Consider the following 15465-nt stretch of genomic DNA (forward strand, 5'->3'; position numbering starts at 1 on the left):
GGCTTAAAGCACCCCTTGAAACCGGCTTGGTGGGAGTTTCAGGGTGACTGCTCACTAATCTGGGGCAGCTGCTTTCCTGAAGCACTAGTTTCTAATTAAAGTGTGCCCAAAACTCTTCCAAAGTGATCCGTGCTGATGCCACAGCCAAGTTATTTCGGTGCCCAGAAGATCCCTGTGCTCACCCCACGTGAGAGGTTTTATACTTTAACCCAGGAACCTTTGGTGCGTGGTGCAATGCACATGCTCAGGTGCAGCAGTTCAATGGCACTTCCTATCTTTAGCCGCCCATCTCCACCATCCCAGCATGGTATTCCAGCCCAGGTCCAGGCACAGTAGAGCAGGGAGGCTATTACTAGCTTGGAGCAAGGACAGCATTGGTTCCAGGTTGGTCTTGGTGCTCTTCAGGCACAACATCCCCTTTGCTTTCTCAAGCTCTTTATGATCTGTGGTGCGAGTTAGTGCAGTATTGTGTTTGCCCAGGTACTTGCCCTGCTGTTCACTCACAGTGGGGGGTTTCTTTAGCTCACTGACAGGAAGTCCATCACCAGAAACATCAGGAAAACTATTGCCACTATTATTTTACCGACAAAATTTGCTAGGAAGGAAGGACGCGGAGGAGTAAGGAACCTGTGGGCGTCCCATAAACTTACCCAAAGCATTTGTAAGAGCAGAACCTCCTGTACTTTGGTTTTACAGTTGCAGTTTGCCATCTGGCACTGAATACAGGGTTTTGCCCTAAATGTCACCCACTTGGACACATCCACCTCTATAGGAGCCCTCTGCAGGCACATCACCACCTGAAGTTCAGAGAGGCAGGAATCTGGGACCAAATAACATCCTCATATGGGTGGTGAGAGGCAGAAAGAGACTTCTGTCCAAACTTGTCACCCAGGGAGCACTCGGCTGCTGGCTGAAACAGGGCTGCAGTATCTTTATGTGCTAATTTGAGTGTGAAGTGAGAAACGCCATGAAGCAGAGGCTGACATTAAACTGGTTTCATACTAGCACGTTATAAATAGCTTCAGTGCTGTTCCCCTCCCACCACTGCATGGAGAATCCCGCTCTCACTGGGACTCCTGAACCAGGCTTCCCATCAGGGTTACCACTGAAAGCAAGACAGTGACACAGAGTAGGGCTGACACCTCAAGTGTTGTGTTTGGGGAGTTTTGTGTCTGTTCATCTCACAGGAAAGGTGACTGACATTAAACGGGACCTCAGATAAAGACTTGAAATAGGTTTTTACTGAATTGAGATGTTACAAACAAGCTGTTGCAGACAGACTCCATGTCTGCAGAAGCACATGAGCAGAAGAGCCAGTTTTTCTCCCAGCATAGCTCTAACTTGTTCATTATAAAAATGCACTTTCAACTTCGGGATAAGCCAGAGGAATACAAAATAAGAAAGTTAAAAAAACAAAAACAAAACCACCAAACCAATCCTGTCCATCAGAGGTGTGAATAAGTTACCTTCATTCTTCAATTATATACAAAAGATACTTTCCAAAGGACAGTATAGGATGAGTTTACACAAATAGACCCTCCTGCCAACTGCAGTACTATTTACATCGCGCTGTACACAGGTCTTCCAGGTCTTTGAGATCCTAAAAAGCAAAAGGGGAAGTGTGAGCACTGGGGAGCAGGAGCAGGTCATTCCCCAGTCAGCACCTCTTGTCCCACCCCATCTATGGTGGGACCACGTTTACCTGTCAGCAGTTCAAAAGCTTGTTGTGAATATCCTCAAAGACTTGGTTGTAGAGTTCATCTCGGGACTTGAGCCCATCTAAATAAACTGGAGGAAGAAGGTGTAGGTTTCTGATCAGAATAAATTCCTCTAGATCAGTTTTAAAGTATTTCAAATTGACCAAATGCAGTAAAACTTTCCAAATTGGAAGCCCAGAATCATCCTTAAAAACTTGTGCCCCACAAAGTCTCTTATCCCACTATAAAGAATGTGGTTTGTCTCTTTTAATATGAAACAAAGGGAAGAAGTCCTGAGCTGTAAAACTGCCTGTGTTTATCTGCACAGAGAGTAGGCCAGGATTAGAGCTTCCCAGTACAAATAGAACCTTTGCCTCACTGCAGTTCAAGTTCCCATGAATTAAAGTACTGAATTCCTTAAAAACCAAAGCCCAGGGCCAGGGTGCTTGGGGAGGGGCTCACCAACATCAACACCACAGTCCTCCATTGCTTTCCTGTGTTTCAAGTACATGGGCCAGACGTGTCCATCAAAGAGACCCGGTGGGTCAGGAACGGTGTAGTTACGTGTACTGCAAACAGCAAAACAGGCAAAGAACATCAGGATGCGTTATCCCTGCCCAGGACAAGATGTCTTTAAGGTCTCAATCCATTCTGTGATGTGTGACCATGGGGACAGCACTGCCTCTTGCACATGGTGACAGCCTGAAGCTGATCTGACAGCTCTCACTTGAATTGATGTAAAAGTCAATTGTCACAGTCCAATTTCTCATCAATAGTTGTCTGTTCTGCATCAAGTTCATTTAGTGAATACAGAAGCTGCAGGTGGCCAATGAAGGTGAAGCAATCTCCAAGGGTTTACTGATGCTCATAGAGCTGGGCTTGTTGAGCCTGGAGAAGGCTCCTTAAGGGGAGACCTTAGAGCAGCTCCCAGAGCCTAAAGGGGCTAACAAGAAACCTGGAGAGGGGCTTTGGACAAGGAATGTAGGGACTTACAAAAGAGTCTTCTTACCTTCTCCTCCTTTTGCACTCATCATATGGAACTGCCAGGTAGTAGCGCAAGTCAAAGAGATCTATCAGTGGTCTGGGGTAGGGTAGAAAGAAAGAAGGTGTCTATTTTTTTTTGCCAGAGAAAAGTTAAATCACCCCTGAAAGCCACAAAAATCTGCCTCTCCCATATTTGTGTCTGTTAGAAACAACAGAAGTGTAAGTGTCCTCAGGAAGACACAAGCTAATGTACAGTAGGTTTATCCACCACAGAACACAGGGTTTGGAGGTCAGAATGGTGCACCACATAGTCTTCCCATCCAAGCACCTCCTGCTGTGGGGGGGGTCAGACACTGGACTGGGAAGCCCTGGGTTGTGAACTGTGCCTCTTCTTGATCATTTGCCTTGGCAGGGGGTTGTACTAGATGATCTCCAGAGGTCCCTTCCAACCCTAATGGTTCTGTGATACCCAGAAGACTAAAGCTGTGATCAATCTGATCTGCACTGACTTAAAAACCACCTGGCCTGCTGTGCTGCAGCACATGTGGGCACACAGGTTTAGCAAAGGCAGCTCCATCAGCTCCTGTTCTTTTCCAGAGCTGGCTCTACTGCAGCTTTCTGTGTCATGCTGCTATTAGGCTGAAGAAACTAAACCTAGAAAAATCCTTGAAGCAAACCTAGTTTGAACCTGGTGGGACTCAGACTTCTAAAAGCCTGGGAAGGTTGCACAAATGCTTCATATGGCATGAACTGAGCAAGCTACAGGTCCAGGACTATGGAAAAGCTCCCATTAACAAGACAGAGCTTCAGAGGTGTTTATAACCTTCAGGAGATACCAAGAGTCACCTCGCTGGGGACAGGCCAAGAACACCCAGCAGTGTGCCAGCACATTCCTCACTTGGCCATGACATGACAGCCGGTCCACAATTGCCATTTTACATTCAGTTTGGAAAGCTGGGATGGTGCTGCCTGTCTGATGGCTCAGAAACAACTCTGGGTTTCTGAGTGTCACAGCTTGCTCTCCTGAAAGAGTTTTGTAAACAAAATTGGAGTTTGGAGCCAAGAATCTTCTGCTGGTCACATCCATAGCACGTGATTTCTGCAGGGTGTATATTTAGCTATTGGGAGTTTTCTCTCTTCACTGGAGTCTCCCCTCTTCCTGCCAGACATTTGTCCTCCCATGTAAAAAAAGCAAAAAGGTTGATCTGTGCTCCAGTTTACAATTAATTCCTAAGCTCAGTTTAGTGTCAACCACTTTTATCACATGAAGGAGCTATTCCTAAATTCCAGGGGAGATTCCATGCAGAGTGGATGCTCTCCTTGTCCTCATCAATGACCTTTGCAGGTCAAGGTTTGGGCCTCATGGAGGAAGGCCAGAAGGGAAGCCTGTGCCACCACTGCTGGCTCAGTACTGATCTACAGCTCCCCATGCCTGGAGTTCAAGGGCATGCCCTAAATGAGCTTCCTGCGTTACCTTGAGAAAGTCTCCTCATGCACCTCGCTTTTCCCAGCATTTACTGGGAAATTTTCCATTGGACATGAGAAAAACTCTTTGTTCACGATACCTCAGGACAAGACAGGAGGGGTATATTAGTAAAAAGGAGGGTTTAGCCCCGGCAGCAAGGATCTAGTGTTCTTCCCTGGCAAACTGTTAATAGTTCCCCAAACCTTACTTGTAATTATAAAGCAGGAAGCCTTCAATGACCAATATATGGGTATCTTTGGAGGCTGGCTCTTTAGAGCCAGGCGTAACATTCACCCCATGGGAACGGGCAAACTTCACTGGGTTCTCAATCCAGGCACGCACAGTGCTCACCATTGCCTCCATATCCAAGGAGTCCAACACTAGTTAGAAGAAAGGGGGTGGGTGGGACAAAGGTACATAATCAAATACCATAGAGCACATAGCTTGAAAGTATAAAATAGAATGAACTTGTTAAATTGAAATTACAGAAATTTACTGTTAAATCTTTAATAATGAAAAAGAAATACTTAGGAAAAATATACATTACTGCATCCTATAGCGAACACTGCTCTTACCATCCCATTGTTTAAAGCCGTCTTCCCCGACTTCTATTTGATCTTGTGGCTGAAATATAGTGAGCAATAAAACATTGCTGCAAACTCAGCGTGATCAGTTACCTAAGATCCGATCACAACCTGGACATTACTGCAATACACAACAAAGCAAGTGTTCACTTAACAACAGTTACAGACCCTGCTTGGGCTACATTCAAATACAAGTTCCCGTTTCCAACCCCAGGAACTGTGGAGTTCCCTTGGCTTGGTGAAACCATTTGGGGCAAAGTTCTAGGTTAATAATTCAGTATGGTACTATTAACCAAAAACAGGACAGGTGCCTGCTTATAAGTCAACACATTAAAGAACTTAAAATGCAAATACAGCAAGAAGTGACTGCTAAAATTTACATGTTCAAGAACAGCTATTTTAACTCCTAACACAAATGCAGGTCAGCAAAGCAAGACACTTGGTCACTAGTTATAGCTTTACTAGCTGCTTACTAGCCTAGCTACTATAGCTTTACTGGTGTTTGCCAACTAAGCACGCTAATGAAAAGCTATAGATCTTTATGGAGACTCCAAAAGAATTCCTTCACTTTCAGGGCTCATGTATGACCCTGTATGCATGAGGCTTGTGGCACAGAAGCTTTTCAAATGAGTGTCTCCATTTCACATGCTCCTGCAGACAGGACAAACTGGTGCCAGTGTGCCGCACACACCAAGGGACAACAGAGGGATGCTTCTAGTGTGTGGCCACATGGCTTGGGCTCCCACATACAGTGGGGTCCAGCTCTGTCCTTCCTGGGAGCCCTGCAGGGATCGGTGATGGGGTCCCTGCTGCTCTCCCAGCTCAGCACAAGGGCACACAGCTTCTGTGCACTCAGCAATCTCTTAACCGGGTTCCTGACACAGAGCTGGCAAAGCTCCCCAGTACAACTGTATTTAAAGCAGCAGAGGAATGATTAAATCCCGGAGCATTATTTAGAAGCAACATATTTAAATAAGAAGGGAAACTCAGCATGGAGGAAGCGGTTTGTGCAGAGCACAGCGAATGACCCCTAACAGAAGGCAGTAGTTAGATCTGTTGCTAGAAGTAAGGGATGCTTTTACTGCAGCCATTCTGGGGCTGCAGACACTGACACTTGTGCCAGCACCTCGTTCCCTGCCCCAAAATCGTACAGAGGAGCAGAAAACTAACACCAGGAGGCTGCTGCTCCTAAGGCACCAAACCCGACATGGAAAACACGCACAAGTACCCCAAACCCGGTGCGCTGGGGCCTACAGCGGCTGCCACCGCACGGACAAGCAGCGGTTAAACGCTTTAACCGGGGGCTCAGCGTACCTTGAAGAAGTCATCCTGGTGCACCACGCAGCAGTTGGGCAGCGCCTTGACGAGCCTCTTGGTCAGCGTGGTTTTGCCACCGTTGGTGACCCTGCGGGGAGAGGGAAGACGGCGGCGGAGAACCGAGATCCCGCCGGGAGCACCCTGAGGGGAAGGAGCCCCCCCCAAGGTTTAAATTTCCCGCCTACAGGAGCTCTGGCCGCCCATTGGCTGCGACCGCCCCTTCCCTTTCCCGCCCCGCTCAACGGCCGCGCTGAGGGAGCCGCCATGGCCGCCCCCGAGCCGGGGGAAGCCGCCTCAGCATGGAGGAGGCGGCGCGGCCCCCGGGGCAGGCGGAACCGGCGTTCACCGCTCTCCACCGCCCGTGTTGGCCTTGTAGGGTTTAACCCTCGCCCGGTGAGCTCTAGGAGCGTCTCCAATGGGTCACCACTGAGGGAGGCTCGCTCGTTCCTCACTGACTCAGTTTTACACCTGCGAACCGGTTTTAAGACAAAAGGCCTGAATCATCTTCCTCTCCAGCGATCTCCAGTCTGCGCTTATTCAAAGGGGATAAAGCCCGCACGCTGCCTCTAACCCAGGGACCTGCAGCCCCTTGTGCAGCCGCGGGGATGCCCCTGCCCCGGCTCGCGCACAGGATTCCTTCCAAATCCTGCCTTTTTTTGACAAAATAAAAGCTTTTCCTACCCCCTCCATCCTATATGAAGCATTTTTCCTCTTTGCCTTCCAGAGAAGCTTTAAGAAGCAAAACTCAACATCTCTTGCCACGGGTGAGGCACATTGCTCCAGCTGACCGAGAAACTGACTGTTTGCTGTCTGTTTCAAGCCTTTACAGACCTGCCTATGAACCTTGGGCATGCATCACCCCGCAGAGCTCTAAGAGGCACAAACAGTCACATCATCCCTAGAACGCTATAACACCCCTTCATAGCCAGATACATCACCTCCAGCGCCCGGCTCAGCTTATCCACAGCAATGAACCAAGACAAAGCAACATCGGGACACCAAAAGCAGGCACTCACCCTCCGATGCCTATGATGTATTTCATCTCCTCAGCGGGCACGCGGTAAGAAAAGAACTAACTTAGAAACGCTGCGATTACTTTCAATGGACCGAACCTAAACCTTTCCTCTCCGTTTCCTCCCCCTCAGCCCGGCCTCTCCTCCCTCTTTCATTGAGCTAATGGGGCTTTGCCCTTCATTTATAGGGTCCGCCCGCAGCGCCCGCCTCTCGGGCCGCCTCTCCCCGCCCCGCCTGCCGCTGGAGCCCTGTGACCGTCATGAGCCGCGCTCCGCCGCCGGGGTCAGGCGCGCTGCCGCGGCACCTGTTCCGTCCGCCACCCGCTGGGACCCCCCCGTGCCCGCCCCCGCTATAAATAACCCTTTGGCGAGCGCTTGCTTTGCCTAACTTAGTCATTGAGGCGGGTGGAAATGTCAGTGCGGTGCCTTTGGGGGGTGCGGGAGGGTGCAAAGGGTTGGGGTTCCTTTGCCTTGAAGCCTTCCTCTCCATTTCCCCCGTCCTCCTCCCTCCCACCCCAATTTCATTGTTTAAAATGCATCCAGGAAGTTTTTTGCTTCCCTAAACATATGGCAGGAAAAGTAAGGGAACTAAATGATCTTTTCTTGCCTTGAAGCCTTTCTCTTCATCACCCCTTTTCCTCCTCTCTCCCATCCCGATTTCATTGTTTAAAATGCATCCAGGACGTTTTTTGCTTCCCTAAACTTATGATAGGAAAAGTAAAGGAACTAAATAATCTTTTTTATTCTTTTCAGGGAAGCTGTTCAGAGAAATGGATATGCAGAGGCTGAGGAGTGAATCCATTTGGACCAATATCTTCAGAACTTCTAGGAGGGACTTCTTAAACACTTTATTCTCTGGCCATAGGCAATAATAAATGAATATATAAATAACATAAAATGCCAGTAACTTTCTGGAGGGCCTCCTGCTCTGCAGTTCACTCGTGTAAGGTAGTGCTTTTTAAGGGAAGTTAGCTACACTGGACTGCTTCCTCAAGTGACAACCTCTCACCACATGTGCACCTTGTGGAAAATGGGCTTTAATTGTGTCAGATGCTTCTAAAACCAGGGCTGGCTTGAGAGGTGTTAGGTGAAGGCAGAGTTGGCTGTGGTTCTGGAGGGCTGTTCAGCTCAATGTGAAGTGTATAGTATATGTTTTTAAATAACAGCTTGTCTAAGAGGGCTTAAACTATCCAAACCATTGTCTGCTTTTGTTCTTCCTTCTTATAAAGTCAGTCTACAGAAGCATTAAAAGGCACACTCAAGGATTCCTTGTCCTACTCTGGTTTGTAAAGCAACTGTAAAAGCCTTAGTAACACAAATACCTTGGTGTGTGGTGGCCTGTTCCTCCTCTTTGCTGCTTTGGAGCCTGCAGAGCTGATTCTTGCGCTGTGATCTGGTGCTGATAGCTGGGTGTGCAGCACATACGTGCTGTGCAGGGCTTGCCCCTGGCTTAAGGGGCATCCTGGCAGTGGATGTGCTGGGAAGCTGTCCCATACACTGGGTTTGCAGCCCTATTAGGCAGGACAGTCCCTAAATAACACAATGACCATAGAAGCCTATAGAATGTTCTAACTTTGGCAGTTAATATTATCTCTTTCCTCTGATGTGGTATCCTATGGCTTAATCATTCCACACCTTACTTGGATCCCTGGTATTTTGTGGACACCTTTTCCTCAAACTGTTTGACATCATTATCTTTTATTCAGATCAACTGTGTCCTAAACTGTGTTTAACTTGATTTTTTTCTGCCTCTATTTCAGGCCTGCAGAAGTGTTTTGTGGTCTAAACTCTTGTTTGTCTGGCTGCAGCTATGTCAGTTGATCTAATAAAAGATGTTACTTTTGCCCACAAAGCTACTTCATGCTTATCAGCTGTTAGGTCAAGGCCAGTGCTTTGATAAAATGAGCTAATCATGAATAACCATAGAACCATGACACTGTTTTGGCTGGAAGGGACCTTAAAACTCATCCAGTTCCAACCCCTGTCACGGGCAGGGACCCCTTCCACTGGAGCAGCTTGCTCCAAGCCCCTGTGTCCAACCTGCCCTTGAGCACTGCCAGGGATGGGGCAGCCACAGCTTCTCTGGGCACCCTGTGCCAGCACCTCAGCACCCTCACAGGGAAGAGCTTCTGCCTAAGAGCTCATCTCAATCTCCTCTCTGGCAGGTTAAAGCCATTGTACTGCCAATGAAAAGGTTATTAACCATCAGAGGTATAAGATTCTGGAATTCTTGCAATGAAGATATTGAAGGCAAGAAAGGACTTTTCTTTAAGATAGAGCCACTATAATGGGATTATAGTGAATGTTTTTTTCCAGCCGAATGTATTGTCTTAATTCTGTCTGTTTAAGGCATAGACCAGAGCCAGTATTTCCACTGTTACTGTTTATGGTCAACATTAGAATACTCTCTGCTTGTTCCTGGAGATGTCACTTGCAAATTGTACTTTCAGCTTAATTCCCAAGGTAGCCACATAAAATACTTGTTCCAGAGAGATTTGGAGCTTGGATCCTTGATTCTGATGGAGATGAGACTTGGGGAAGTCAGACATCCAGCAGCTGCCCATCACTTTAAGCTCAGCATTCCCAGGGGAGAGACCCCACGTCAGCCTCTCAGCTGATGCAAATCATCATTGGGCACTGAAGTGGAGTGATGCATGTTTACACCAACTGAAAATCTGACCTCAGCTTAGCTCCCTGCTCAGGTTTTTCATGCCCTTCACCATGTTTCTCTCCTGTCCATGAGCTAGGAAGGTGTCTTGGCTCAGAAAGCAAGAAGTGTGTTACCTCAGTGTTCATTTTACCATGCTTGACCTTACCTACTAGCCAAAAATCAGGAGGCTCTGAAGTTAAAGTCAGGTGGAACCACTGGTCTTGGCTGCTCCTGACCCAAACATCAGAGTTGTGCTGATCCAAATGTTTTTGGAACATGCCATCCTCGAGGGGAGTGAAAACTGTGTTCTGCCCTGTTGGGATTTACTGATATCAACGGGCTTCAGAAACACAAGCTGGGCTTTTGCATTGGAAAAAGGAGGTTTTGGCCTAAGATGTGCCAAAAGAAACATTTCTAGTGCAGATAGCAAACAAAGAAGGGTTGTGCTGGTAGCAGCAGCAGGTTTTAGTACTTGGCTGAGTTCTTTGGGATCAGTGAATTCCAGAACAGTGAAGACCCATTATCTCTATAAAGAATGTTCAAACTTTGTTGCTTCTAAAAAGCAGAGGAATGAAGGACAGGAAGCACATTTTGTAGTTGTGGTTGCTTTGGTTTGGTTGGGTTTGGGTTTAGTTTTTAAGCTCTGAGTCACAAATCTCATTTCTGTAGCTCTCAGTGTAAAAGCTCATTATTTAAACCTTTCCTTCATGGTCCCTCAGTGCTCCTGTGCCTGGGTTTGTTTCTAAGCCACTGCCATGGATTTTCTCTCACCCCTGTTCATACTCACACATCAGGATAGTAAAACAGTGTTCACCCACATAGCTCACATTCCCAAATGGCCTCAGACGCGGCGGTGGCGTGTCCCTGCCTGTATTTGGAGAGTACCAGCACTTCAGCTGCCTGCTGCCCCAGGAACAAAAACTGTCCGAAATGAGCAGTGACAGTTACACTTAGCAGCTCCAACGGACTTCACCCAACCTGTGAAAATATGGCTATGCAAATACCAAGTGTTCATAAATGCTTTTTTTAGCCACAGTTCTCAGTGAGTTATGCTTGGGACATCTGAAACTTCCTTGTTTTGGGGCTTGTTTATCCTGCAGATACGTTATCTACTTGACACGTCCCTGGTACAAATACCATTCAACAGTGTGCTTCGATCAGGGAGAGAAAATGTGCCCTCTCTTTATTTTTGGAATACTAATGTTTACTAAAGGTTTAATGTTCATCTTCTTCCTTAAGACTAAGATAAATTGGGCAGAAGCCAGTTCAAGTATACACTTGAACACTGCCAGGGATGGGGCAGCCACAGCTTCTCTGGGCACCCTGTGCCAGCGCCTCAGCACCCTCACAGGGAAGAGCTTCTGCCTCAGAGCTCATCTCAGTCTCCCCTCTGGCAGGTTCAAGCCATTCCCCTTGGCCTGTCCCTACAGGCCCTTGTCCCAAGCCCCTCTCCAGGTTTCCTGCAGCCCCTTCAGGCACTGGAGCTGCTCTCAGGTCTCCCCTTCAGGAGCCTTCTCTTCTCCAGGCTGCCCCAGCCCAGCTCTCTCAGCCTGGCTCCAGAGCAGAGCTGCTCCAGCCCTCGCAGCATCTCCGTGGCCTCCTCTGGATTAGCTCCCTCAGCTCCACATCCCTCTTTGGTGTCGCCCCAGAACTGGATCAAGGCTGCAGGGGGAATCTCCCGAGAGCGCAGCAGAGGGGCAGGATCCCCTCCCTCAACCTGCTGCTCATGCTCTAGGGATGCAGTGACACAGGAAGACAAAGTCTTTATGTTCAAGCCCAGTCAGTCTTAGCTCAAGTGCTCTCACAGTTAGTTTTTCCCAAAGCTGTGTTCTGTGTGGGTAATACCGTCCAACCCTTTCCCATTGCAGGTATGACATCTTACAGCTCACTCTCAGGCAGTATTAACTTCTATCTAGAGGCTGAGTTTCCTGTTGTGGCTGTTCTCTTTGACTAAAACAACCCCAACCAAGCGAAACTGCATTTGAACTGGAATGGATTAGCTTTCTTTCCTGCTTCAAACCGCTTCTCAAAGCTCAGCTCTTCAGCATTCCTTTGATAATTTCCAGCAGTGTGTTAGTCAGGAGAACAGACTGCTTTTGGTCATGTTAGATACTTGCACAAGAAGTCTCAAACATCCGGGAGAGTTAACTCAAGGTGACAAAACACTGAACTGTGCTAAAAAAAGAAGGAATGTTCTATCCCTTTCTCTCTTTTCCCCTGCATTATCACTTCTTTCCCTCCCCTGGGCTGTGATTCATTCAGCTGGCAGCCCAAAGGACATGTGCACAGTGTGCAGCTGGATATTTAGCTGCATCTCTTAGCAGTGGGGAGTGAGAGGCCTCACCACAGGGTGATTCATCCCATCCTAAGACAGGTGAAATCATCTCCTGTCATCGACTGGAGAGGGAACCTACAGACTGATAAAATTAGGAGGTGATGAATCTCATCCCTAGTACCGAGCTGAACTCTTTGGAGAAGATTCTCATTGTTTTAAGATGGGAATATGGGTTTTTATCAGTGGCATATCGTGGTTAGCAATGATGGCAAACACCTTGGAGAAGTCTGCTGTAATTAGCATGTTCTTGACTATTGCTCCATTCAGGAGCCACAGTCATTTTAAAGGGAAGAATGGGAGCACAATGCACATGTGGTAGAAGAGATTTCCCCTGGGGTGACAGTTTCATTCACAACTCAGGTTTCAGTACTGAAGAGTAGGGAAATACTGACTTCTCATTCCAACTGCAGAAGAGAGGTCTGGGTGGAAAGGGGTTGTATGTTTTGGGGGGAACACAAGCTTTTTCTTTAGTGTTTTGAAATCACACAAAATGGGGATGTTCTGGGTGTTTTTCTGCCTTTGAATTAGAGCTGATGGTGGAGTAAATGTGAGATTCCTAAAAGCAGCATGCAGTTTAGGTGGGTTTCAGGCACCTAATTCACAGAAAGTGAGTCATGAAAACTATGTCCTTGATGGAGAATTTATAGTGTCTGAACTTCCATTAGAAAACTTGTCAGAGATTTTACCTGTTGCTCTGATCTTGATCTTCATCACAGGTGCCACCACCTTGGCTAAAAGAAATCTCAATCTGAATATCCTCGGATCCCATTCCAACTGAGAAAACTGAAGTGTCCCAACTCCTTCATCCACCAAAGACCTTCTCTGGTACCTTCAGAGCAGAGCTGATGCACAGAGCCACGCACCCAACAGCACAGCAGCAGAGGCTGGCACATGCACACTGCAGGACACTGCAGCACAGGGGAGTTAAGCAGTGACAAGAGCAGTAAAATATTTAAGGTTTAACTTTTCCTTCTCATTCTACCAAAACCCCTTGAACCAACAGTGGAATCCCAATATATTGACAAGATTCTGGGGGTTTTGGGTGCCTATCTTTGAAAGGGCAGCCAGCTTGCTGCAGAGGTCTTTTAGAATGTCTCTTCCAGGGAATATTCTTTTAAGATCGCTAAATGAAAGTAATAATAAAGACCTTCAATCAGTCAGATAGAGGAATGTAACGTGGCTAATGGAAAACTACAGTGAAGGGTGATGGAAGGGTATGTTTGCTGTTGAGGAAGGGCATCATGTCTTCTGACTGGGAAACTGTTGCTTTGGTAGGGTAGCAGCTAATCCCATTCCATGTGGCGTGGCCTAGTCATCACACGATGAGCTTTTGAACTTTGTCAGCTCTGCTGGTTGCATTCTCTGTGCTTCGTGCCAGGTTTTGGCATTCCTCAGCCAAGATTCCCTGTCTCCTGTTTTGTCAGCGTTGACCAGATTCCTTCATGACACACCACTGATGCTGGTGGCCTTTTGATGTAATGTGTGGTGAAAGAAATGTTGTTGATACTGCTACGATTTTGCATTTTGCAGCAGCACAAGTGCCAAGGAGGACTTGGACTTGCTTTATTCAAGGGAATAGGATCCAAACACAGAAATCCATCGTGTTTTCCATATGGAAGCGAAATCAAAATAAAAGATCTGGACAAAAAGAGGGAGATGCATTTTTGCGTAAGGATTAGTCTCATTTTAATTGTATATCCACAGATTCTGATGGAATAATACAAAGCAAAAATAAGAATACATACTGAACAGCAATCTATGTCTTCTAGCATAAACCACCTAGTTACAAACACTTTAGAAAAATGACAGGTCACACATTTTTACAGGTAGGTTTGGGTTAAAAGGACCCACTACAAAGGAGAAAAAACTGAGATAGATCAAAGTGATACTGTCATGGTGACTTTTAAACTTCACTTTACCAGTAGCATGCTGTATTTCTGACTGCCAGTAAATATGGAAATACAAAAGAGAAAACATGTGCTTTTGGAGATAGAGCAATTTTGCCTGGTCATTTCACCTGCTGTCAGGCTAAACTGAGCTTATTGCCACCAGCATTTCAGGAGCTCTTTTGTTTTTTCATGTCAAATAGAGGATGTGCTGCTTTTAAAACCTTTCCCACGGAGGTTTCCTCCCATGTGGGATTGCACATCTGTAAGCAAATCATCTTTGGGAAAAAATAGATGGATAAATTTGCAAGGAGGTATGCTCTAAACATCCACTCACATTTACACAGCACTGTGAAGAGGAGACGGGATTCATTATCCAACTGAATATACAGCAGCATCTCAGTTTTGTTTCCTGGGTCTTCCTTGTGATTCAAAAGGATGATTCCTAAACAAAGTATTTTCACTGTATAAATCTGACACTGGTCAAGTCCTGTGGCTGCCTCAAGGAGCTGGGAACGTGTTTCCTACTCTGTTCTCAGGATGTGATTTTTCAGGCTGACGCTGGCTGAATGTTGAAGTTTGACATAAATTAGACAGTGAGTCAATACTGTGATTGCTGTGAATATTATGGGGGTCCAATAATTCTGTCTGCAACTAAAATGGGGCTATTTATGGATTCACCATCAGAAAAGCTCATGAGAGGTAAAATCCAAGCCCAGAAAAATGGTGTTGATAATTCCTGCTGTTTGATAGGATACAGTGCATTCATAAATCAAAGTATTAATCCTCTCAAGATGTTTTTCTGAGGCAAGGTCTGCTGTACACTGGCAACACTGACCAGTACAGCAGTACTGCTACAAGGATGGAGTTTATTTCATTATAGTTTTTAACCCTGTGGATATATACATGGCAAAAGTTCTAATGTCAATGGGCTTTTAAGAGCAAGATTTTGTATTTCTTTGCTGGTTTCTCAGCTGCATCTCCAATGGAAGCATAGAGCTTGGCTGATAAACCCCTCTGCAGATAGGCTTTGAGAGCAGCTCCCTGAGGAACTGGCAAAGAAACTTGCAAAATGCCTTCAGTCACCTCAGATCTCTGTTCTGTTGGCACAGCTCAGCTTCTATGCAAGGTAAATCCTGTCACCCAGTTGACAGCTCCCTCCCAGTGCAATTACATCTGTTTGCAGGCTCTGAAACCTCAGTCTGCTGCCCCTGAGCAGCTGGAGGTGGATCTGAGGTTGCAGTGATCTTCTGAAGAGGAATGCGGTATTTTGGTGGTGTGATTGTTACAGCACCTAGAGCTGATCTTGCTTGAAGCCTGTGCAGCTCAGTCAACACCAAACTTAGATTTGTTGCTCCACAGCTGGGAAAGGAACTCTGCCAATTTGCTTGTTTCTGTGTTTCTGTCAAAGCATTTGGGGCTACTTTGGTTTCCAGTAGCTTCTAAAAGCACTGAAAGATGTTAATGACCCTTTCTTTTTGTTGCTATAAAACCACACTTTTTACATTTAGCTACAGTTGCAGGTTCTTTTCTG

The 15465-nt window shown here is 46.6% G+C and overlaps 1 protein-coding gene across 1 annotated transcript; it reads right to left on the reverse strand.

Annotated features, from left to right (window-relative positions):
* Positions 1 to 1222: 1222 nt before the first annotated feature.
* Positions 1223 to 7093, reverse strand: NMRK2 (nicotinamide riboside kinase 2). The gene is made up of 8 exons (XM_061466834.1): positions 7064 to 7093; positions 6045 to 6135; positions 4722 to 4770; positions 4355 to 4526; positions 2707 to 2778; positions 2160 to 2266; positions 1703 to 1788; positions 1223 to 1600 (listed from the first exon to the last, which is right to left on the reverse strand). Exons 1-7 carry the CDS (start codon positions 7087 to 7089, stop codon positions 1706 to 1708), a joined length of 600 nt encoding a protein of 199 aa, XP_061322818.1. The 5' UTR covers positions 7090 to 7093; the 3' UTR covers positions 1223 to 1600; positions 1703 to 1705.
* Between the last annotated feature and the right edge of the window lie 8372 nt (positions 7094 to 15465).

This window comes from Pezoporus flaviventris, unplaced genomic scaffold, assembly GCF_033815535.1.
Source record: "Pezoporus flaviventris isolate CSIRO_AGI_PZ_B2104156 unplaced genomic scaffold, CSIRO_AGI_Pfla_v1 ptg000043l, whole genome shotgun sequence".
NCBI classification, from domain to species: domain Eukaryota; kingdom Metazoa; phylum Chordata; class Aves; order Psittaciformes; family Psittacidae; genus Pezoporus; species Pezoporus flaviventris.

Excerpts from the sequence above, each read along its gene's own strand:
- NMRK2 (XM_061466834.1), bottom strand. The coding sequence starts at position 7,089 with ATGAAATACATCATAGGCATCGGAGG. Across the intron at positions 4,771-6,044 it reads ACCAGGATGACTTCTTCAAG|CCACAAGATCAAATAGAAGT; the intron begins GTACGCTGAGCC and ends ACTATATTTCAG. Across the intron at positions 2,267-2,706 it reads GAGTGCAAAAGGAGGAGAAG|TACACGTAACTACACCGTTC; the intron begins GTAAGAAGACTC and ends TGCTGTTTGCAG.